At 40.2% G+C, this 25658-nt stretch overlaps 1 protein-coding gene across 9 annotated transcripts in view; it reads left to right on the top strand.

The window, feature by feature from the left end:
• The window catches only part of AFAP1 (actin filament associated protein 1), a 281865-nt gene that overhangs the window by 206461 nt on the left and 49746 nt on the right, over nucleotides 1-25658 (top strand). For all 9 annotated transcript variants that reach the window (XM_033950011.1, XM_033950004.1, XM_033949992.1 and 6 more), the window contains 2 exons: nucleotides 3400-3481; nucleotides 8944-9093. In XM_033950011.1, coding sequence (XP_033805902.1) covers nucleotides 3400-3481; nucleotides 8944-9093 — 232 coding nt within the window. The remainder of the gene's footprint in view (nucleotides 1-3399; nucleotides 3482-8943; nucleotides 9094-25658) is intronic.

Raw genomic sequence — 25658 nt, 5'->3', positions numbered from 1 at the left:
TCGGAAAAAAAAAAAATGTTGGATGTATTTATCGAAAATGGACCTTTTCCCATGTCCAACTTTGGGCGACTTGCGACTTAGATCCAAAATGGACTTAGACATTTCTTTTGATTATGCCCCTTCATGCTTATCTTTTACAGAATTGGATGAGCGCCTGTCACCCAATTAAATTTTTTTAAAACAATTATTGCTGTATTCTGATTTTGCTGTTAATTACTTAGTGGAGACCATCTTGGATTTTTAGTAATTTTTTTTTTTTTTTTTCAAAAGCTCCCCTCTTCTCCAAAACTGCAATTTTTGCCTCCAATCTTGTTAGGGTGGAGTCCTTGGGCTCTCCTAATGTGGATTCTTGCCAGGATTGTGGAAATTAGGCACTTTTGGAGTATTTTTGTGCCATGTGTTGTGTGGTGCAGCCGGGAGTGACGGCAGAGCAAGGCTTAGCCTCTCCCCTGATTCAGCAGGTGACTAAATGCTCGGCTAGCCCGGCAGGTCATCTTATTTTGTTTTCAGGACTCGGCATGGCTGATGGTTCCCTGCAGGGGAGGGAAGGAAGAGAGGTGCAGAGACCTGCAAGGGGTTGGAAGGAAAAAAGAGGGGAGCGAAACTAGACCTTGGAGAGAGAAGAGAGAGTATGAGACCTGGAATATTTCAAACTCTCTTCTCTACCCATTGCAGCTCTTTATAAATCTTGAGTCAAATTTTTGGATAAAATTTCTCTTTGCTTTAAAAAGGTTGCTGGCCCCTGTGTTAGACAAAGAAGTTCATTAATATGTTTTGCTCAAAATACTTCTACACTGGTATAACCTCTTTATCATTCCAGACCTCAGCAGAGAGAAGGATCTTCAAAGTCACATGCATGTGTTTGTTTTCTGCTACCTTTTAAATTCAAGTATTTACACTGTGCAATTTAAAAATTGTTCGGACAACCACACTGATGTCTTCAACGAACCACAATTGGTGCTTTGGTTGTGGGTTGATCTTCGTTGTTTTTCAAATCGGGGTTTTTGTAGAATAATTTCACAGCCTCACAGGAATATAAGGAATATGTTTCTTTTTTTTTTAAAGTCAAATCATTTTATTGAATAAAGAAAGAACAACAGAAGAACAAACAAAAAAAATAATCAAAGGCAGTAACAGAGCAAAGTATCCAAAGGACGGTACATAGCAGAACAGCATCAGGAAGTGCAATACAAATGCAAGCATACAGTTCAATATGTTTCTTAAAGATTGCATTTCTGACAGTTGGATTTAGTATTTTATTATGTAATAAACATAACTTCAGATTATTATTTATTGACTTGGTATACCGCCTATACCAATCAAGGATCAAAGCAGTGTACATATAATAAACAAATTGTAAAAGAGAAAAAGGAACATCACAAATAATAGGAAAGAAATGTCATACATCAGAAGCAATACATACTAAATTAAAATAAAATTTTAAAAAATCCATCTATCCATGTTTCAGCCAATCAAACAGTCCACCTCCCTGGCACCGGGTAAAAAGAAAGAAAATAAGTAAGTTTTAAGCAGAACCTTAAAGAGGGGAAAAGATTGCTCAGATCTAATGAAGTCAGGAAGGGAATTCCAAAGAGAAGATGCCCCATTCCTGCTCTGTCCTCATCTGCACAAGCCTCAAACACTTTAAAATCATAAGTGTTCGAGGCTTGTGCGGTTAAGGCAGAACTTGCAGGAATGGGACAGGGACAGCGACAAAACTCATGGGGAAGGGTCAGGGAAATTGAGTTCCTGGGGGAAGGGGACAAATTTGTCCCCATGACATTCTCTAGTGTAAGGGACTGAGGAGGATGAGAAATAGCAGGGGACATCTGTATGGATATGCCTTGTGAGCAAGAATTAGGATTTTATATTGAATTTTTTTTTTTTTTAAGTTCTTTATTGATTTTTAATCAAAAACAGTGTCATACAAATGAAAGAACAATCACTATTACCAATACAGGTAACATAAATATCATTCAATAATTTCATTTTCCTGCATATAATAATATCATAATATATCCTAATATACAATACAAATAAAGAATAAAGTTACCCAAATATCACTATCAATATTTATTCCCCTCCCTCCAACCCCCCTGGTTTTTTAAAGATAAATAAACCAAAGAAAAAAAGAGATATGATGAAAATATATTATTATGTTTTTACAAATTTAGTCAAAGGGCTCTAAATTTTATTAAATACCTCACTAAAACCCCTACATTCTGCGTTAATTTGTTAGTATCTGTATGTAGTACACACATTCACCCACTAAAATGTATAATTAATTCTATCATGGTTTTTCCAATTACTTGTAATCAATTGAATGGCTATACCTGTTAGGATCATAAATAGACGACTCTTATATTTATCTAGAGTGGGTTTCACATGCAAAATTGTTCCACAAATTATAGCCTCATATGACATTGGAAGATTTGAATCTAGAACTAAATTTATTTGTCCCCAAATTGACTTCCAATATATTAATATAAATGGACAAAAATACAACAGATGATCCAAAGTCCCTATACCAGTATGACAATGCCAGCATCTATTAGACTTAGAACTATCTATTTTATTTAATCGAACTGGGGTCCAGAAAATCCTATGTAACAAAAATAACCATGTTTGCCTCATAGATGCTGACACTGTACATTTCAATCTCCAAGTCCAAATTCGTGGCCAACGAGACACAGAAATATACTGTTTTATCTCGCTCCAGATTTCTCTAAGTCTATTTTTTGGCTTTTATTCAAAAATCCAGAAATCAATTTGTATCACTGAGCAGCCTGATGACCTACTAAATCAGTTTGGTAGCAAAGGATTTGCAGGCTAAAATATGTTTAAAAATTTTTCCATTCAGGGAACCCACTCTGAATAGCCTGCTTCAACTTCAACCATCTATATTGTTGAGATTTTAAAATTCCAAATGACTGTTGCAGTTGTGAAAAACAAAGCAGATTTCCATTAGACATAATGTCATCTAATGTCTGAATACTTGCCTGCATCCAATTCTTCCAAGCGATCCCAGCACCGCCTATTTTTGTATTGAATTTTGTAATTGACAGGTGCCAATGCAGTTGGCGAAGCAGACAGGAGACATGGGCATGTTTGCTTTAAAAAGAAAATGGGCAGTGCAGTTTTGTAAAGTTTGAAGGCGTTTGATCTGATTTACCGGCAAACCTGCATAGACAGAGTTGCAGTAATCGAGTTTTAGACATTAAGAATGCATGAATTACAGTTTGAAGAGAATCAAAATCGAGGAAATTCCTAAGAGTGCAGAGTGAAGGAAGTGTAAAGAAACCAGCTTTAATCATGTTAGAGATCTGTTAAGCAAATGACAGAATGCACCACTTGGCCACTGCAGCTATAACATGTGACTTAATTCCTCTGTTGCTGTAGAAGTTGTCGTCTGAGAGGCCAAGCTCTGATGGAGAGGGCAATCTAGAAAATGGAACTGTCGTATCTAATGGGAAGGAGCAAGGTAAATGCGCAATATTCTGCGTTATGTAATAAGTGTTATAAAATCGTTTTCTGTAAGTGGATCTGTATGCATCCATTAGGAAAGCATGTCTATGGATGGATAAACAGCTCTGTTTACTGCCTTATCCTATCCCAACAGTGGCCTCTTTGAATCCCTCTGCCCCCACCCCCCCCTCAAAAAATTCCAGATACTTTAAGAATTTGATCTAATCCTACCAACAGGTCTGTTGGAGAATCTCCTTCTTAGAAAATACTTCTCCTTATGGGCCATTTCTGCAGTTACTTCCTCTTCAAACCCCCCCCCCCCAATCCTGTTTTCTGTTTTGATTAGATTGTAAGCTCTATTGCGCAGGAAGTACTAGTTGTAATAGTAAGTCTCCATGTGGGCTGCCTTTTCAGGGTGGATACCCCCTAATCACTCTCTCCACTCCCCGCCCAACCCACAAACTCCCACAGCACTCTGCCTTCCCCATAGCACTCAGAGAGAGAGAAAGAGAGAATGCTGAAGGGAAAGCAGAGGTCTGCCCATCACTGACCTTACATAACATAAAAACTCACTGCTATACCGCAATTCCCGCTAAGCGGTTCACAAAAGATTATAAGTACAAAAGATGAGAATGAAAGGCAAAACATGCCTCATTTCCAAAGGATTCTACAAAAAGATGCATTTTTAAAGCTCGTCAAAAATGAGAATAAGAGTCAGCCAACATATTTAAAGAATTTATCAGTGTAATACTCAAGCTCTTCCAGATCTGTCTAACCATAATCAAAGCACGGACCGTAGAAGTCTGCCTGGCACTGACCTTATTTCCTAATTACTGCAGTTGCCATCTAAGCCCTGCTGGGTTTGTTTTGATTCCATTCTCTTTCCATATAGGAATCCTTTGTGCTTATCCAAATCATTTTTTAAAACTCTTTTACTGTTTTCATCTCCGCCACCTCCTATGGGACGGCATGTCAGGAATCTAACATCCTCTTCATGAAAAATTATTTCCTGACATTATTCCTAAGTCGACCCCTCCCTTGAAATCTGTTTAAGCCCTAACTTTCTGCCCACACCAATCAGGCTTGCAAAAGATACATGGTTGAGTCACATTATTATGACCACTGCCTACCTCTGTCTTATCCAACATGGTTACTATGGGGCAGTATGAGCCATTGATGAGAGAGGTGAACATCAGCTGTGCAGGTTGATGTGGGCCAATCACTGTCCAAATGAACCAGAGGGCTTCCAAATGTGTGTCCAAAATAACTGTGTAGTGAGCAGACAGCTGGTGACTGCATCCGTGCTCACGAGGGTTCATCGCAAAAAACCTCAAAAAATGGCTTCAATTTGCACAGGAGTACCGACGTTAGATTTGCACAGACTGGCAGAGAGGGTTGCTTTCTCCAATGAGTCACGTTTTGAGCTTCTTTGAACGGATGGACTTTGGCGTGTCAGGCATGAAACTGCTGAGAACAAACACCCAACAACCATTCTTAGACGTACACAAGTTGATGGGAGCAGCATTATGGTCTGGGGAGTGTTTTCTTGGTATGGTCTAGGTCCCTTGATACCTCTGAAAGGCACTTTCACCTGATATGGGTAAGTCTCCATCCTTGCCGATGAAGTACATCTGTATATGTTGACGGTCTTCCTTATAGCTGATGGGATCTTTCAACAGGACAATGCGACATGTCATACCACCAGAATTGTTCGCAAGTGATTCACAGAGCATAATCAAGACTTCCAGCTACTTCGCTGGCCTCAGAATTTCCCAGACCTTAACTCAATCGAGCACATTTGGGACCACTTCGATTGATATGTTCGACAACTGGATCCACCACCACACACCTGTCAGCACTTGTCAGATGCACTGTGCAGTGTGCATGGCTCCAGATACCTCTAGCAACCATCCAGCATCTTACTGAATCACTCCTACGGCATCTGGCTGCAGTCCAATCTATCAGAGGTGGTTATTCTGGATATTAGCAGGTTGTCATAATAATGTGAATCATGTATAAAAAAGATGGAGTCAGTCCAGAGGAAGGCTACTAAAATGGTTGCTGGTTTTCATCATAAGATGTATGGAGACAGACTTAAAGAACTCAATATTTATACTTTGGAGGAAAGGCGGGAGAGGGGAGATATGATAGAGATGCTTAAATCACCTCTTAACGTCATCATATGCCTTCTCATTCTGGAGCTTCCTTTCAAATGAAAGAGGCTTGCCTCATGCGCATTTATGGCCATGTAGATATTTAAACATTTCTATTATATCCCCCCTCTCCCACCTTTCCGCCAATGTATACATATTGAGATTTTTAAGACTGTCCCTATCTTATGACAAAGACCTCTGACTATTTCCTCTGGACCGTCTCCATCCTATTTGCATCTTTTTGAAGGTGTGGTTTCCAGAATTGTACATAGTATTCTAAATGCTTATACGGTGCACTGGCCATTTCTCTCCCTATGCACCCTAGCATCCTTCTAGGTTTTGCCGTCACCTTTTCAACTTGTTTGGCCATCTTAAGATCATCACATACTATCACACCCAAGTTCTGCTCCTCTTTCATGAACAAAAGTTCTTCACCCCCTAAACTGTACCGTTCCTTTGCCCAAATGCATGACACTTCATTATCCCACTCACTGAACATAAAATTGCCAACAACCTACATTTGTGACAATCCACACAGTGCTGCTTAACCCTGGCAGCTGAATCATTTAGTAGTGAGAACATCAAATGTTAAAAATCAAAATATCTGAGCATCTATGTTTGATGACTTTTTTTTCTTGCACTAGAGATTTGTATAATATTTTCATGTACAGAGCAAAAATCCAACTTTTAACCAGCTATCTTTCTGCCACAATAATACTTTAAAATCTTAATGAGGGTTACAAATTTTAATGCAATTAATGACTGCATCACCTCTGTCTCTCTTCCCTGACCCCTAATGATCGAGCATGGCCCCATATCTCCCACCCACCAGCACCATTCTGTATTGCCCTGTCTCTCTCTTTCTTCTCCAACACTCCTTTTGTACTCATATCAAGCTTTGATGTCACTTCCTGTTTCTGGGATCAGCAGGGTTGGCAGCGGTATACACAATGCAATGTCCCTGTGTCTGCCTGCCTTCATTTAGTTGTTGCTACCTTTGCCATTGTGCAGACTAAGTGAAACAACAGCCTAGTGATCCTGTAAGTAAACAATGGAGAGAGGAAAGAGACAGAATACAGAATGGTGATGGTTGTAAGGGGGGAAGAGATGGGGACATGCTGAATGATAGGGGTGTGTGTAGAGTACAAGGCCATGGTGTTGGTGGGGAGAGGAGGGAGAGATGGGGCAGCTGGATGGGGGGGGGGGAGAAAAAGGCAGAGAGGTGAGGTGATATGGGATGATGGTGATGTGCAAGGGGGAGAGATGGGGCAATACTTGATGGTAGAGGGAAAGAGAGAAAGATTACTGATGTTGGATGATAAGGGGGAAGAGAGAGATGGGTCAGTGCTAGATGATGGATAGAAGGGAGCAATGTTGGATGGTGAGGGAAGAGAGAGGTAGAAAGGGGTGATGATGGATGGCAGGGGAAGAGAGACAAAGGGGCGGTGCTGGATGGGGGAGTAGAGAGAGGGAGGAGATGCTGCATGCAAAGAGAAAAGTTAACCTTTCATGTGGTGAAAATTATTATAGAATTGTATTGGCAAAAATTGTCAGTTGGCTAGTGTATGCAATTAATTTTGCAATTAAAAATTTTAATCGATGTGCATAGATAGATATATATACACCATGAAGTGAAATACTTTGTTGGTTGTGATCTTTGAGGACCAACAAAATAAACTTTCAGGTGCTTTCATTGTCACATAGGGCCCTTCTTCTTCAGTTATGATTTTAGAAAGACCCCTTGTTGTCTCCTGGACCAATAGGGAGTTTTCACCATATTATACTAGAAGTAGAAGTATACTAGAATTTTCTCACCAACTTGAAATTGCCAAGTTATGTATTAAAAGAGTTCCCAATTATTAACGCTTATATGTATTAATAAAATAGCATGTGGCACTTGTATATGTCTGTAATATGTTTAAATGGTTTTCCCTTTTTAAGTTTTAGTTAGATACATTTATTTAAAAAAGCAGTATGTTGCTTCAGATCTACTGAGGTAGTAGTTATGTCTAATTAACATTGTCTCAGACTAAAACACTAGTACTCTTAAAAGTCATTTAGACAGATAGCTATTTTCATGTATCATTTTTCCTCCTAATTTTCCTCTTTATATAAATATCTCCTTATATAAACATTATGCTTGTGCGTCTTTCTTCAAGCTGGTTTTCTTACCAGTGTGTGGTTAATTTGGCCAGTTCAAATTACACTGGTATATTTGTGTGTCTGCTGAGTGGTATGGTGCTCCAGGTTGTTGGCATTGTGTTTTGTTGGTAAACCAGTCAAAGGCTAGTGAGAGAAGGTCATGCAGCATTGCTTTCATTTTAGTGTGTCTGGAGTGAATCCAAAACACATAATAACTCTGGCCACAGACCACTAAATCAAACGATAATTATAGTGAAGTTAAAATGAGAAGGTTCAATGGCAAATTTTAAAATTAATGTTGAAAAGCGGCCAGACTGATACTCAGAGCCAGCAAAATGGACAGGGCCACCACCCCACTTCTAAAAGAACTACACTGGCTACCGATAAAGCAAAGAATACTGTTCAAGATGGCATGCATGATCCATAAAGCTACAGTATAATATGGTGAAAATTCCCTTGGACTCACCACAAGCATCAAGGTTACACCCTCCTTCCTCAGCTTAAGACCAGCACAATGGTTCAAGATTTCCTTCCCATCTCCTCAACAAGTCTGCCAGAAAAAAGATGTTCGTCAATATTTGAACTCCAAGCTCCGCACATTTGGAATAAGCTCCCAACACCTCTACAATGGGTCTCCTCTTACGTCTGCTTCTGGAAGTCACTTAAGACATACCTCCTCTCATCATAAGATAAGATGACTCTAGCCAGTATATCTGTACTGATCTCTCTTGCCTCATTCACAATTCCTAATGTTAAACACTGTACAAAGTCTTTTGTTAGCTGCATTGAATCCTTGTTGAAAATTTGCAGGATGTAAGGCTTACCTTTTTCACTGTCCAAGTTTTCAATGTGGCACTTAACCTGAAATGCTTAGGAAGCAGAAGATTCTTCATTGGGAAATGGGATTTTTTGTTTTGTTTTTAGAACGTGGCTTGCGATTCGCTAGTACAATGTATTGTGTTCTTATAAGCAAGCGTGTTTTGTATTATTCTTACTTAATTGCAGCAGATTTACAGTAGATTTCCTGATGTAATGTTTCTTTGTTTAAGAACTTGGTTTGATCTTTATCTAGATATAACTATTATTACTGGTTCTTATCATTCTATAGTCCTGCTAGGCATATGCAGTGCTATACAGTCACATATGACATGCAGTCACATAATTATTAATTTTTTCTCATTAGTGAAAAGGAAAAAGAGTTCAAAGTCAGAGCCCAAAGGTACGGTGACAAAAGTCACAGGGAAAAAAATTACTAAGATTATCGGCCTCGGGAAGAAAAAGCCCTCCACCGATGAACAGACCTCATCAGCTGAAGAGGATGTCCCAACATGTGGTATGTGATCCCACCTGGTCATTAAATACGAGGCGTACTGAAAAGTTCTCAGCCCAACCAACCATCTTCCTAAATTCTGAGCATTATTTTGCCACTGTAGCTGAAAAGAGTGGTATCTTATTTTGTGAAGTGCAAATTTGCAGAAACGGAATTCTATCGGCCTCTTTTACAAACCCGCGCCAGCGGCTGTGCTGCGCTAATGGCCCCGAAGCCCATAGAGATTTAAAGGGCTTCGGGGCCGTTGCTGCGCGGCTTTGTAAAAGAGGCCGTATGTTTTGACATTGTTTCAGATCATTGATTGACCCATAGCCACATCATTCTCTTCTTGGTTGGGCTGAGAACTTTTCAGCACCCCCTTTTATTGTACGTGAGATTATGTTTTGCTGCAGTGAAAAGAAAAAAAATGATTGGGTGCTATGTTGCATAAATGCCAGCCGGTAATAATTCATATAAATATTTTCCTAACAACCCCACCCCTTTTATTAAGCCAGGGTAGAGGTTTGTATTGTGATCTGAAGCGCTAAAAGCTCTGATGCTCGTAGGAATTAAGAACATAAGAAATGGCTTCGCCGGATCAGACTCTAGGTCCATCCAGTCCGGCGACCCGCACCCGCGGAGGCCAAGCCAGGTGTTCCCTGCTGAGAAACCTTGTTTACTCGTATCCCCCAATGTGATTTGCAAGAAGGTGTGCATCCAACTTGCTCTTGAATCCCAGAATGTTGGTCTCCATCACGACCTCCTCAGGGAGAGCGTTCCAAGCGTCCACCACTCGTTGTGCGAAACAGAATTTCCTAATATTTGACCTGGGCCTGGTGCCCCTCAGTTTCAGTCCATGACCTCTTGTCCGAGTCACATTTGACAATGTGAATAGCGATGTTTCTTGCTCTATTTTGTCAAATCCTTTTAGTATTTTAAAAGTCTCTATCATGTCTTCTCGCAGTCTTGTCTTCTCGAGGGTGAACAATCCCAGTTTTCCGAGGCGTTCTTTGTAGCTCAAATTCTCGATACCTTTAACTAGCTTCGTGGCTCGCCTTTGCACCCTCTCCAGTAGGGTTATATCCTTCTTTAGGTATGAGCGTCGGAGCATTTAATGCTCTGGGCCTCTACCACGGCCTAGTAAAAGAGGGCCAAAACATCACTGTTGCAGGTATTTTCTTTTCCTGTATGCTTAGGGCTCCTTTTACGAAGGTGCGCTAGCGGTTTTAGCGTGCGCTAGCCGAAAATCTACCGCCTGCTCAAAAGGAGGCGGTAGCGGCTAGCGCGCGCTATTCCTTGCGTTAAGGCCCTAGCGTGCCTTTGTAAAAGGAGCCCTTAGAGTTTGACTTAATGGTTACTACATGGGCTTGTTCTTGCTTAATATTATTGTTTGTTAGCAGAATGCTGATGCCTTTCAGTGCGAGCAACACATACAGTATATACGCCATCACTGAATTTCAATCCAGTCCTCTACTTTAATATTTAAAAAAGCAAGTTTATTTTTTGCTGATTCTTTTTCATGACCTGAAGCTGAATTCTTTGGCTGAATTCTTTTGGAAATGGAGGCTATGATGCACCTTACAAGGTCTTCATTTCATGTTTTCTTAGCACTCATAATTTGTCGACCTTGATTACAAGGCATACAAATTTCAATTTATTTGTGATTTGTATTTCTAAGAACTAATTACTTTTCTAGCCTTCTAATTGGTTCAAGAGCCTATATATTAGAGATCAGTCCAGGGGTGAGTGAGAAGGAATTAGAGTCTAAATTGAAGCTTCCTATGCCTATTAGCTATGATATATTGATAGTAAAGCAATTTTAAACACGCCCCCCCCCATAAATGCTAGCCTATGAGAACTGTAACAGCAAATTTCTAAGCTTAGAAAAAGCTCTCTCTTAGTCTCCCTTGCTAAGTGAGCAGAGTACTTAAAATAAAATAAAGTCCCTGCGCTTACCTATTTAACTTTGTCTACCTTTCCCCAAGTTTACATGCAACTTCTCAGAAAATTCTTACCAGTGAAGATCTCTCTGTCTCTGGAAGTCCTCCCACAACACCTATTCTGGACAACTGACCACAACACAAATATGGTGGGAAATATAGAGCAGCCACTTGCAGATCAAAATCTGACATGGAAGTGTTAAAGAAAGGGGCACTAATGATAAGAGATTGGTAAATTTACACAGGACAGTGGACAATGGGAAAGATGATTTACAAAGAAGAGCAGACCGGTCCTATACAGCAGTAGAGTTCATTCAAAGCTCAGGTCAGAGACGCTTTATGTATCAGTTTGGTGAAGCCAGAAATTCACACCGATTGGTAACCAGTTGCCCCTGAAGCAGCCCCTTGGGTGAAACATGGCCATGTTGGGTATGTGTATGTGTATGTAAATACTCCTGAGTATTTGTAGTGGATAAAGTGTCCTGCCATATAGGACTGGTCTGCTCTTCTTTATTTTCTATGTTGGATATTGCAAAAACAACTGCGTTGTTGTTTTTTTTTTTTGAAAAATGGTTCACAAGCCAGCACACTGAAAAAAAATTGGTAAAGCAGCTAAATGGAGATTCTGGGACACCAAGATGATAAAGGGGATGGAACTCCTCTCGTATGAGGAAAGACTATAAAGGTTAGGGCTTGTGTTGTAGAATGGACACAAGTTGATTGATTTTTCACTCCGTCAGAAATTACCAAGACTAGGGGGCATTTGATGAAGTTACTGGGAAATACTGTACTTTTAAAACTAATAGGAGGAAATATTTTTTCATTCAGAGAATAGTTAAACTCGGGAAGGCATTGCCAGAGGTTATTTTAAAAGCGGCTAGCGTAGCTGGTTTTAAGAAGGGTTTTGACCATTTCCTGGAGGAAAAGTCCATAGTCTGTTATTGAGAAAGACCTGGGGGGAAGCCACTGCATACCCTGGATTTGGTAGCAAGGAATATTGCTTCTCTTTGGGTTTTGGCCAGGTACTGGGGACCTGGTTTGGCCACCATGAGAACGAGCTACTGGGCTTGATGGACCTTTGGTCTGACCCAGTAAGGCTATTCTTTTGTTCTTATTAGCAGTTCATGCGTGATATTGAACTCTGTATTAACTCTCAGTTTCCACCGCAAAATGGTGTATTCCTTGTTTTAATGTGGGAATGAGCAAGCGCTAACCGTTCATATATATTGCATTACAGTAACTGTCAACATGGTTCCATCCTAACAGAATGCAGTAAATGTTGCATTAAACATCTGATGAAGCTTAAGCTCCATCAGTAATATTGTGATAATGCATATAAATTATCATTTAAATTTTTATAAAACATAGGGACCTAACCAAATCTTTTCAGATGCATATGCACTTTTCCGTTGCTATTCCTAGCACAGCTAGCAAAATAGCACTACATTACATTGTTGTAATCCTGTTTTTTTCAAAAATCATGGCTATACCATGCGCTGAGGGCTTGATTTTATAGTAGAACACCTGTATGAGAAATCCAAAATGGCATCTCTTGTAAGCTTGTTTCATTAAGGCAACATAGGCGCCTATGTGCCTTTTTAAATTAGGTTTCCCAAACCAGACCCAATAGCATGCAAATTCTCTTGCATATTCATAGGGTTACTAGATGTCCGGATTTCCCCGGACATGTCCTCCGAGGACATGTCCAGGGGTCCAGATGGCTTTTCAAAACCCGGCACTTTGTCTGGAGGGTGGAACTAGGCGGGGCCTGGGGACAGGTCTAGGGATACGGATTTTACTATAGTAAAATCTGGCAACCCTACATATTCACACACACATTTGTGCTCCAAGGCTGATATAAACTGTGTGTGTACTAGAGTACTTCATAAAAATATACATGTACATCTTAACTCCACTCATGTTCTACCTAAACTATGCAAGTATATAGTACAGTCTCTTGTTGTAGGTACTTAGCCGCATGTTTACCTGTATAGAAAGACTTATCCATCTCTAACACAGCCGTTACATATGGAAAATCCTTTATAAAATTAACCCTCCCTTCACACGTGTTCAGGGGTGAAGGATAGGTATACTTAGGGTTACCATATTTTTCTTGGGGAAACTCTAAACAAATGAACCCACCCTGTTCCACCTCCAGCCCAATCCCGCTCTGCTCTAGCCCCACCTGGATGAGCTCCAGCCGCATCTAGAGGACCTGAAGTATGTGTGTGACGTCATCCGCACATGCTCAAAGGCCCTCCTGATGCGGCTGGAGCTTGTCAAGGCTTTCCAAAACCTGGACAAATGCTAGGTTTTTGCCCCATGAAGAGCCAGTAGCCTGGACATTTCTCTAAAAAGAGGACATGTCCGGGTTTTCCCAGACATCTAGTAACCCTAGGTATACTCAGTATTATACTGTTACCTAGAAAAATGTTGTCCTTTATGTATAATGGATTTATAGCCTGAAATGCTTCCTATTTAAGGACGCCTATAATCTTTAACAATCCTCAGTCAGACTTTTCTTTACTTTTCATTCAACCCCCTCCATATTGGTTTTTTTCCCCCTTATATGTTCCTTTTCTATCCTTTAAAAGATTGTAGTTCTTCCCCTCCTTTCCTCTCGTGACTGTCAGTAAGTAGTTCAGTTTTTGTTTATTTCGTTCACGTGTCGGAATCTATATGATGCCCCTGGGTGGGGGTTTATTTTTCATTTTTTACAATTGTACCTCGCTTAGAAAACCAGATAAGCGAACAAATCAACTTTTTAATAAACTTGATAGCATAGGATAAGGAGGTGAAATTTTAATGACTGTGGGCCATGCTGGTCTTTATACACCATTTACTATGTTACTCTCTAGTAAATGAGTAGAGAGACCAATGATGACTTATTGAGAAATCTTTTTTCTTCGTTGTGTGTCTCAATCAAATTTGAAAGTAACTAAGATAATTGCAACTAGATTTGAATCCTCAAAGCAGACTGGTAAATCAAAGGTGTTAAAGCATTTGGTGTCACTGTTCTAGAACTGATGTGTCTGTATAATGTGTTATCTTGAAAGCAGAAAAGGTCTTTAAGTGTTTTTCATGTTTTGTTTCATTTGACCGCAAATATCTAGACTAGCATTCAGCCCAAACCCTTTGTGGCTTTAATAACTCACTGGATCTGTTTTTCATCCAAAAAGTGAATAAAACCAGGACTCCAGAAGCTGAGTTCCCTGCAGATTTAATATTTTCTCCACTGTACCTGGAAAAATTGAACATAGCTGATAGGTGACATTGGGCTTGTTGCTGAGCTTTCTCAATGATAACTATGCCCCAGGTAACACTTCCACACATAACCACCTTATTTTACAAAGCTACATATGTAAGTTCTACCAATTACATTCCACATTTGTTGATCGCCTATACCAAGACTGATTAAGGCAGTTTAAAAAATTTTTTTTTTTTTAAAGTCAAAACATAGTGACCTCATGTACATTTAAACATTATTTACAGTTAAAATGTCTAGACAGATTCCACCTAATCGTTCAGCCAATAATACATATTTCTTAAACAAAAAGTGCTTTAAAGCTTTACCTAACTGACCTTAGAGTGAAATATTTTTTTATTGATTGGGATAATGTGTTCCAATTTTTACAGAAAAAAGTAGTTGAGTGAATATGTTTATATTTCACTGTACAATACGAATTCCTCAGGGAGAAAAATATGAACTATAGGAACTGTCAGTATGAGCCCAGAGAGTCCCTGAAGGGACTATGATGGCTTGTTATGGGTGTCAGGTCAAAAGCGTGCCGGGACAAAGGCGCGCCCAGACAATTGAGCGCAGCGCAGAGGCGCGCGCCACCCAAAATTACTGTTTTTAGGGCTCCGACGGGGAGGCGTGGGGGGGAAACCCCCCACTTTACTTAATAGACATCGTGACGCTTTGTGGGGGGTTTGGGGGGTTGTAACCCCCCCCCACATTTTAATGAAAACTTCACTTTTTCCCTGTTTTTAGGGAAAAGTTAAGTTTACAGTAAAATGTGGAGGGTTACAACCCCCCAAACCCCCCATAACGCCGGCGCGATGTCTATTAAGTAAAGTGTGTGGGGGGGTTCCCCAACAAAACCCCCCATCGGAGCCCCTAAAAACTGTAATTTTCTTCGGCGCACGCCTCCATCTTGCGCTCAGTTGTCGGCGCGCGCCTTTGTCTTTCGCGCTGTTGTCTATGAACCCTTGTTATGAGCAGCTGAGTGGCAGCGTTTCAAGATAAGTTTAATTGCAAGATTTTGAACATTAGATTTGATTCTGTGGGTACTTTTGAATGTGAATCGAATGACACCAAACTAAATTTTGATTTATGATTTAATATTTTTGGGCACATACACCTATTTTATAGAAAAAGGAAATGAATGATGCAACTATTGTACTGCTATAGATAACTTTTGCATTCCCAAATAGTGTGATATTTTTTTAACATCACCAAGCTGCAAAACAAGTTACTGAATTTTCCTTTCTTTTGCTGATTGTTAGTTCAGTGACTGTGTACTAGACATCGGGAGTTTGATTTTTTTTTTTTTTTTTTTTTAGTTTTGATAGTGTATATGTCACCTTAGAGATACCTGGGTAAGTGAGGGTTAGGAAGTGCTTTGAAGAAAGAACATAATTTCTGTTTGAAATTTTAATAAGATCATTCATTTATGAACAAGAATGATTAAAAAAATGATGTTCATAATTAATTAGTAAGGTCACAGTTTTAACATGGTTTCATTTTTTAAGGTGGAATTGGTGAGAGAAATAATTCTGTAAGAATGTGCCTATATATATAGGTGCTCAGAGGGTGCCTTATGTGACACCTAGGCCCTGATTCTATAAAAGATGGCTAAAGTTGCCTAAAGATGCCTAGATTGGCCTAACAATTATTTAATAAGCTTAATCGATGCTGATAAAGAGCAATTAGCTCATAATTGCCAAAAGTTAAAATTAATTGGGTGGTAGGTGCCTAACTCAATAGGTGCCTATGACTTTTGGGTAGGTGCCTAGGCAAAGGCGCCTACCAGAAAGTCGGGTGGGTTGTGGGCAGAACTTAGATGTGTTGTGCATGTAGGTGCCTACACTGGATTTAGGTGCTGGTATTTAGGCCAAGAAAACCCTAAGTCTACTTTAGGCAACACTAGATGCGATTCTGTAAAAGGCGCCTAACTGAAGATTGACAGGTGCTATGCGCCGCGTTCCTTGCCATCTGTGTTTTAGGTGTTGTTTATAGACTCAAGGCCCTGGTCTATAAAGGAAAATAGGCACCTAAGGGGGAGAGTGTGGTGCAGTGGTTAAAGCTACAGCCTCAGCTCCCTGAAGTTGTGGGTTCAAACTCATGCTGCTCCTTGTGACCTTGGGCAAGTCACTTAATCCCCCCCACCATTGCCCTAGGTATATTAGATAGATTGTGAGTCTGCCTGGAAAGACAGGGAAAAATGCTTGAGTATCTGAATAAATTCATGTAAACAATTCTGAGCTCTCCTGGGAGAATGGTATAGAAAAATTGAATAAATAAATAAATAAGTTCTTATGCCAGCCATAGAACTGGTGTAGGTGCTTGCGCCTAAATGCTGGTCTCCACCGGGCCTGCAGTAAAATCTGGTGATCCAGCGGTGAGCCGGTACAGGAGGGATCCTTCCTGCTTCCTGTCCCGGCCAACTGTTACAACTTTTACCTTCCTCCCACCTCCCTCATGTACCTTTAAAAACCCAGTGGTCCAGCAGTGAACCGGAGCAGGAACGGTCTTCCCGCGCTCCTGCCCCATGTAGAGCCGCTAGCGAATGGCTGCCGCAAGTTCTCACGAGACTAGTGAGGGGCATAGGCAACTGGGGGGGGGGGAGGGTCAATCCTAGAAACTGCATGGGATTTACTCCAGGTTTCAGTTGGTGTAAATTGGGTATGGATCTTGACTCTAAGCACTGTTCCATAAACGGCGCACAACCTTGAGCACTATTTATAGAATAATGCTTAGCGCTCAATTTTTTGGGCCTCCAAATTTAGGCAAAATTTATAGAATTTAGTCTTATTCCTTTCCTGAAAGGGGGAATGCGAATGTAAATTTTAGTCCTGCCCAAACCACATCCCTTTGAAATATCTGTGTAATGTGAATCTCCATGTGTAAAAAGTGTCCATTGGAAATCATTTGTTACACAGAATCAAAATATGCAAATAAATTCTGAAATTCCCATATGGAAAATATGAATAAAGCTTCTAAAATAGTCCTCAAAGTGTCAGTTATGGACGCACCATAAAAAGAAAACTCAGCTTCCAAAGGTCAAATCAGTCTCCCTTTCATCTAAAAATATGATATTAGAGAGAGAGAGAGAGAAAATGTGATTGTACCCATTCTCTAGAGAATATCACTAGAAGAAAGATGAGTTGAGTTTATTTACCTTATGTTTGTATAGATAATAATTCAAATTCAAGTTGTCTTCTCTCATTGATGTGAACTATAATTTCATTATTTTATTTTGTTTGAAATATGTAATGAAGAAAATTATTTTTTATAAAAGAATACCACAAAGACTTTTCCATCTCTCTGAAGAATTTTTGCACAGAAAATAGGGTAAATAGTGCACAATAGGGAAAAAATTGAGATATTTTGCAAACTTTTCTCCAGATTCTAATCACTATAGGGATAGCTTGCTAAAAGAGATGTTGGTATAGTTTACCTACTTAATTGGGGAATGGATGGGGTTGGCAAATAGTAAGGAAGTCATATTGGTTGTAGGAGTGAGGGACAAATTCAGCATTAATAATTATTAATGGTTATAACCATAGCATTTTTGAGGAGGGGCATGAGGGAACAATACACCCTCTCAAAGCATGGAAAACTTTATGATGGGTATGCATAAGCAGAAGGCAAATTGGTATTTTGACAAATTTACTCAACACTGCTGCTGAAGGGTTCACTCATTCTAGCAAAAACAAGCATCTAAAGGTTTCCAGGCAACAGGCCATTACTGGCCTGCTTGAATATGTTTGGCAGTTCTGCTGGGGTGAGTGGGAGGAGGCATCATGGCGGTATTATGTCCATTGCTGGAGAGGGAGGGTACATGGCTGTTACTGCTTGTGAAGTAATGCTGACTGCTACTGGTTGAATATTTGGGGGACATCTTTGCTAAATGCGATTTTGATAAAACGGATCTTAATGGCCACTTCCTGAATTACGTCATTTTGAAACCAGGGATCATCTAGTTTTTACAGTATCTTGCAGTAATTTATCAATAATAGTAATAATTGTTTAATAACAGTAAATTTGTTTTGGGATTATTTGGGAAAAATTTGGGGGGGGTTCTTTTTTGGATATCATTAGTTGTACATAAAGGCAGAGTCTAGGTGGAATTCACCCTTATTTAAACAGTCCAGAGAGAGGGGAGAAGAAGCCAGCCAGCAGTACAGAAGGTGCTTTAAAGACAATCTCAGAAAAGATGGGATTTCAGATTTAGTTCATACCTTTTTTCAATAGTAGCTCAAGGTGAGTTACATTAAGGTAAATTAGGTATTTCCCTGTCCCCACAGGGCTTACAATCTAAGTTTGCAGTTGAGACAATGGAGTGACTTGCCCAAGATCACAAGAGAGCTGCTATGAGGTTTGAATCCTATCTGCCCGGGTTCTCGGCCTACTTCTACAGCCTTTCGGCTGCTCCTCTAATGCAGCTTTAAGAAAGAGAAGGACAGAGAATAAGAATCATAAGTAAGAGACACATGATCTAATTTAGCAATGGGAAAGAAACTACGAGAGCAATAAGAATAGATGTTAATTGGTGAGTCCAAGTGAGGTATATTGGGGACCTAGAAAACAAGGTCTATTGGAGCACAAGGGGCCAGGTAGGTGGCATGCAGTAGGCATGGTTAGGGAGCAGATCGTGGATCTGTTTTGCATGTAGGAGCCAGTTTTGGACTTCGGCGCCAATAGACGCCTAACTTAAACATGGGTATCTAGAGCAAGAAAACCCTGGCATAAATACAGCGCGCCTAAAAGTTAGAACGCCTAGCAACACCTAAGCCAGTTTAGGCAGTGCTGTGATTCTTTTTTTTTTTTTTTAAATGATTTTTATTGGTAATGCAGCCAAAATCACAGCAAGAAACAAAAGTCATAATACAAGGTTATACAAAAATGGTGCAAACAGTCCAGAAACGGTAAAAGTAAACCATCGGGATGAATCAGCAAGGCCATGCCCATCGGCAGAGTACCCACGAAAAGCAAGGGTAGAATAACAAATCTATTAGCAGACTCTATCATGCTGAGTATCATACTACTTGGCGTTGATTTATTAGGTGAAATATGTAGAATTGGGCCCCAAGTGCCATATATTGAAGTCAAGGGTTTATAACTAACTATAGTCTACTCATTGAAAGGCCTTTGAATTGATGTGTATCATCTCCTGGGACCACTTTATCTGGATTAATTCTCCTTGCTTTTTTTTTTGTTTTATTAATTTTTATATGCAGATTTAAAAATTTTAATATCAGATGATACCAAGAAAAAAAGGATTCTTACACAAAATTTTACAATGATTACACATACAACACAAAATTCCTTTTCAAGCCCACAAGACTGGGGAGTCATACTGCTTATTAACTAACAAAAGTACAAAGAAAACTAAGAATTGGTTCTTGATTTGTATGAATCTTGACCATTCCCTATTATGAATTAATTCTCCTTGCAACAAGGCTGGTGTTCAGCTCAGATTGAAACAAACTATGTTGCATTCTCATCGTAGATGTTGGGCTTGCGTTTACAGCTGTTTCTTTGCTTTGAGTAGTTTCCCTAGATTCCCTCATTGCTTCATAGACTCGTTCCATAATTTGCTGCAAAGTTGTCAAGGATGAAGCATGGTCTGCTAAAGAAGTTTGGATCATAGGGGCATAGAGAGGGTGGATAGGGACAGATTCTTCAGACTGAAGGGGACAACAAGTACGAGGGGGCATTCGGAGAAACTGAAGGGAGATAGGTTCAAAACAAATGTAAGGAAGTTTTTTTTCACCCAAAGGGTCGTGGACACTTGGAATGCGCTACCGGAGGAAGTGATCAGGCAGAGTACGGTACAGGGATTCAAACAGGGATTGGACGGATTCCTGAGGGATAAAGGGATCGTGGGATACTGAGGGAGGAGCTGGGATGTAACACAAGTATAGAAAGCTAACCAGGTAATAAGTATAGAAACCCAACCAGGTCGTGCATGTGCAAGACCGGAGGGTTAGGACTTCGATGGGAAGATAGGACTTCAATGAGAAACCAAGGTGGCAAGGGAGCCCCTTCTGGTGATTCAGACAGGTCGTGACCTGTTTGGGCCGCCGCGGGAGCGGACTGCCGGGCAGGATGGACCTGTGGTCTGACCCGGCGGAGGCACTGCTTATGTTCTTATGTTCTACAATTATCCTCTTGGGTTGATGTAGAGACCTGGGGGCCTTAGATGTACTGTGAGACCTTAAAGTGTAAAATCAGAGCCAATGTGATATAGAACACTAAACTATCAGCAAACATGAACTCAATTGAGAAGTTCGTAAAGCAGGGATTGATTACGAAATGCATAAGAAAAAAACATCAGTACATAGATTTGTTGTTTACAAAATAGAAAATTTGAAACTTTGTATATAAATGCAGAGACTAAGCCCCTCTTTTATTAAGGTGCGCTAAGCTCTTTAGCGTGCGCTAAAACAACGCGCATACGTTTAGCGCGTGCTAAAAAAACCATAGTGCACCTTAGTAAAAGAGGGGATAAGGTAATATAAATAGGTTTGCAAACTAGAATAAGTAATGTCATTTCTTGTCTGTTCTTCAATTGAAATCAGGCCTTTTGAAATTGATGTCTATATTTATGATAGAAATTTAATATAAAATTAGCACCTTCAAACACCTGTTTTATGCTCTGATTTAAAGAGCAGGAGGGGTAGTTGATTAGAGGCCAAAAACTGTAATCATGGCTTTGCAAAAGAAAAACCACAAAACATTGAATCTAAAGCATATTTTTAAAAAAATTTAAAACAACAACAAAAAAAGACTTGATGTCCAGTGTGATTTATGACTTTCCCCTCTGGGACATAAAAGATAATCTGAGAAGGCAGATGAAAAGGAAATATTTTGGTCTAGCTTCCATTCCGTCATTCAATTCCCTCATTTTCCTTATTAAATTATCTTGAAGTGGAACTTTACTGCATAAAATTCATCAATAATAATTTTAAAAGGTCAAAGATACTTTTGTCTTGCTTCCTATGGAGTCAATCCAGCCCTGAGTCAGTAAAATTACTGATAAGTTTCCAAGTTTCAGCCTAGCAGTAAGATATGGAAATGTTTATCTAACTAGTGATACTTCATAAGCACTCAGTTTCTCACATCTTTCTGGATTTTGTTATAAAGGAATAAATAAATGAAAAGAATTCAAAAGCTAAAAATTGTAACATTTCCTATAGATTGTCCCCAAAACCCATTGTGCACTGTTCCCTCTAAATTGAGTGAGAGTCCTCCAGTTACATTGCTGCCACTGGGGTAGGGAGGGGGGTGCATCATGCTTCAATATTGTGCTTTTAATTGCTAGAGATAGGCAGGTTCCCCTGAGTCCTGCAGAGCTCACTGTTGAAACTGTGATAGTGAAACAGCACCTCCCACTGGCAGGACTGAAAGTGCAGGATTCCTGCTCAGTATAGAGCAGTGGTCTCAAACTCGCGGACAACCAGGTACTATTTTGAGGCCCTCGTTATGTTTATCATAATCACAAAAGTAAAATAAAACAGTTTCCTGATCATATGTCTCTTTAGCTATAAATTACAATATTATTATTAAGACTTAGCCAAAAGGAAAGATTTATAAACTATAAAGAGTTTTACCTCATGCAAAATTGTCATTTCTATAATAAGACATTAACTATTTTTTTCTGAGGCCCTCCAAGTACCCACAAATCCAAAATGTGATCCTGCAAAAGTCTCAAACTTGAGTTTGAGACCACTGGTATAGAAGGAACAATGCCTTTGAGACCCATTTTACATAGATTGTAGGACTGGTCTTCAGATATCTAAGTCGGGACATGCTGAATTTGAGGTATTTTACAAAAGGAACTGCCAACGCGCCTTTTCTAAACTTCCTGCAGGAAACAGAAATAGAGAAAAATGAAGTACACCGGTATTTACTTGCACATCCTGTATAATAAACATTGAAAAAATAAATGGCACAGACCAGTCAGCTTCTACATAGATAGGTTATACTTTCAGTGAAAGCAATGGAAGTAAGGAGGACATATTGAGACATCTAATCTAATCTTCCATTTGTGTGTCGCCTCATATCTTTACAGGCTCTGGGCAACTTACAGAGGGCAGGGGGCTAGATAGGAGGGAGAGGAGAGGAGAGAAGCATGTAAGTTCTCTAGTTGAAGGGAAGAGTTTTACAGTTTCTTCCGAAGTGGAGATGCTGTTAGTTAGGTTTTCTGAGAGAAGCTTGTAGGTTCAGTTGTCAAAGAGGAAGGTTTTCAACTTCTTCCGGAATAGGGTGTGACTAGTTTCTGTTCGGATCGCTTCTGGGTTTTACTTCTATTGAAAGCAATGAAAGTAAAACCCAGATGACTCAATCCATCCTCCTTTTTCAGGAGCCATATGGTAACCCTATACATTGAGGTGTTAGCACTTGCACGTAGCAATTTTACAACACCCATGTGTAACTAGTGCAATGTGTACATTTAGCTACCTCATTTCACAAGCCTATTTATTTATTCAATTTTCTATACTGTTCTCCCAGGGGAGTTCAGAACAGTTTACATGAATTTATTCAACCACTCAAGCATTTTTCCCTGTCTGTCCCTGTGGGCTCACAATCTGTCTAATATACCTGGGGCAATGAGGGATTAAATGACTTGCCCAGGGTCACAAGAAGCAGTGTGGGTTTGAACCCACAACCTCAGGGTGCTGAGGCTGTAACTTTAACCACTGCGCCACATTCTCCCCTATGTGCCTATGTGTGTAATTGCTGCCAATTAAGTAGTGAGGCTACAGTCTTAACTTTATTTCCTCGTCCCAAAGGAAACAAACTACTTGGGATTAAGGAGAATGATTCCCTCAATCCCTTATGTAATAGCCTGGCCAAAACCAACACTTTTTTAAAGCCAGTGCATAACTTCGAATTAGCATAAATTCCAACATGGAAATTTTCCTTCTACTGTTAAAATGGGCCTATTTTTTTTTTTTTAAGTCCTCACTCCACCTGTGTTATCGCTAACTCACAATATGTCTATATTGTATTATATAACCTAAATAAACAAACCCGAGTGGTTTAAGTAACCCAAAATACAAAATCTATTACACACCACTCATTTTAGAAAGTACAACTAGCAACTCTAAGCCACTCTCTCAGGTGTTTATTACAGGCCTCAGAATTGGAGCCTACGCACAGTTGTGAAATCACTAACTGAAACAATCAGCGTAGTGTTGTTGCTCCTGCTCCAATCATTGGCCAGAAGACCTGATGATATCATTACCGTATTTTCACGCAGATAACGCGCACCCGTGTAAAACGCGCACACGGGTATAGCGCGCAGAAACCACGATTTTATGTACAAAAACTTTTGTATACCGCGCTCACGGGTATACCGCGCATGGTCGGGTTGGGCCCATGTGCCTCAGGCCGCGCCCCCAGGTGGGACCTAAGGCTCCAGGGCCTATTCTGATTGGCCCATGCGCCTTAGGCCCCACCAGTAGGCGGAGCTTTGGGACGGATGGGCCAATCCGGCCTCATTCCGTCGTTGGCTGCCTGCCGGACAGGCGGGTTTGGCTCCCGTCTGTCCGGCCAACTACCAAAGGTACGGGGAATGGGGGTGGGGGGGTCGTGGGGGGCGGCCAGGGGGGTCGCGGGTCGGCTGGGGGGGGCGGTCGGAGGTTCTTGGGGGGGGGCGGTCGTTGGAGGGAGGGGGGTTTGCGTCGAGGGCAGGAGGGCCTGGGATCCCTCCTGCCCGTAATGTAGTGCGGGGTGGGGGTAGGGGGTCGCCGTGGCCAGGAGGGTTTGGGCTCCCTCCTGGCCCGATATTGTCGGGGAGTTGGGGAGTCGGCCGGGCAAGAGGGCTTGGGCTCCCTCTTGCTCCGATCGTGGATGCGGGTGCGGGTGGGAGCGCGTGTGAGTAGTCGTTCGGGGTGGGGGTGCGAGCGGTCCTGCTGGGGGGGTGAATCGGGTGTCGGGCGGGGTGGGAACTATGTAAAAAAATTTTTGTATACCGCGCTCACGCGTATAACGTGCGAGGGGTATGCGCGGTAGGTAAAAACGCGTATAACGCGCGCGTTATATGCGTGAAAATACGGTACTTTTTTTATATCTAATTATTTTTTTTTAATAAATTTTTTAGTTTTTTTCTTTCTCCATATTTTCAAATTTCCGGATCAAAAGACTTATTCTCAGCAATAGTTCTTCACCATATATCTTCACCAGTGTCCACAATTCAATTCAACAGTTTGCTAGCATGCACTTATCAGAGTTGAAAAAAATTGACAAAAAGCTACTTATCTTCAGCAATGCTTGTTCCTAAAAATGCCGACGCGGCCAGCATTTCGCGAAGTTTATTCTTATTCGCTGCTTCAGGGCCAATACTCAGGCATCAACTAACATTTTTAGGGACAAGCATTGCTGAAGATAAGTAGCTTTTTGTCAGTTTTTTTTCAACTCTAATAAGTGCATGCTAGCAAACTCTGGACCACATCTGGAGGGCTTCTGTGCATGTGTGGATGTCAACGTCATGATGTCACACACATGCACATGATGTCATATTGTTCAAAGAAAGGAACGGGTCCTGAAATCTTTAGAACATACTTATTCTATTCAATTGGCAGATTTTTATAAAATCTCTTGTGTATATTTGAATATAAGATCAATTAGAAATAAAGCACAGATTTGGATAGAGGAGGCTAAGCCAACACTTTTATTTTTGGTTGAAAGATGGTTGTTATCAGATAATAATCCCATTATAGGAGATTTATTGCCTCAGGTTTATAAGATCATAAATGAGGTGGAGAACATAAATGAGGTGGAGGTTTAGCAATACATATTAAATGAGGATTTCAAATTTGCTATTTTAGATTCTAAGCAAACCAAAAGTATGGAAATTATTTCCTGCAAATTAGTAAGAAAAGATTTGAATAATCATTTAAATTGCATTCTAATTTATATACCACCAGGTTGCTGGAGTAAGGCCAAATATGAATTCTGTGAATTCTTGCTGCTCAGTTCAGCTTCACTTGATCATAATTTACTCTTTGGTTATATTAATTTGCATTTGGAGAAAGAAGAAGATTCATCAGTGAAAGATATAAAGGCTTTCTTAACTTCTTTGAATTATTCATTTCCTATACCATCTTAAAAAAACTCATCAACAGGGACATCACTTAGACTTAATATCTTTCTTTTCAAAAGGCATTTCCAACTGTAATCTTTATTTTAACTCTGGTGTTTGGACCCCAGTAGCATGGTCTGATCATTTGATGTATAATTTCAGTTTAAGCTGGCTAAAATCAAAACAGATAAAAACTCAAAATTTAAAGAAAATAATTAAAGTTAGAAACCCAATCAACCCATCAAAATTCTGGTTCTGTTATGAACCATCATAAGTGCCTGCCCATAACATTTCCAATTTCCATTTTCATTGGGATAGTTTTAGTAAGAAT

This window comes from Geotrypetes seraphini, chromosome 1, assembly GCF_902459505.1.
Source record: "Geotrypetes seraphini chromosome 1, aGeoSer1.1, whole genome shotgun sequence".
Taxonomy (NCBI): Eukaryota; Metazoa; Chordata; class Amphibia; order Gymnophiona; family Dermophiidae; genus Geotrypetes; species Geotrypetes seraphini.
Note: the sequence above shows the minus strand (reverse complement) of the source record. Positions and strands in the feature narration are given on the sequence as shown.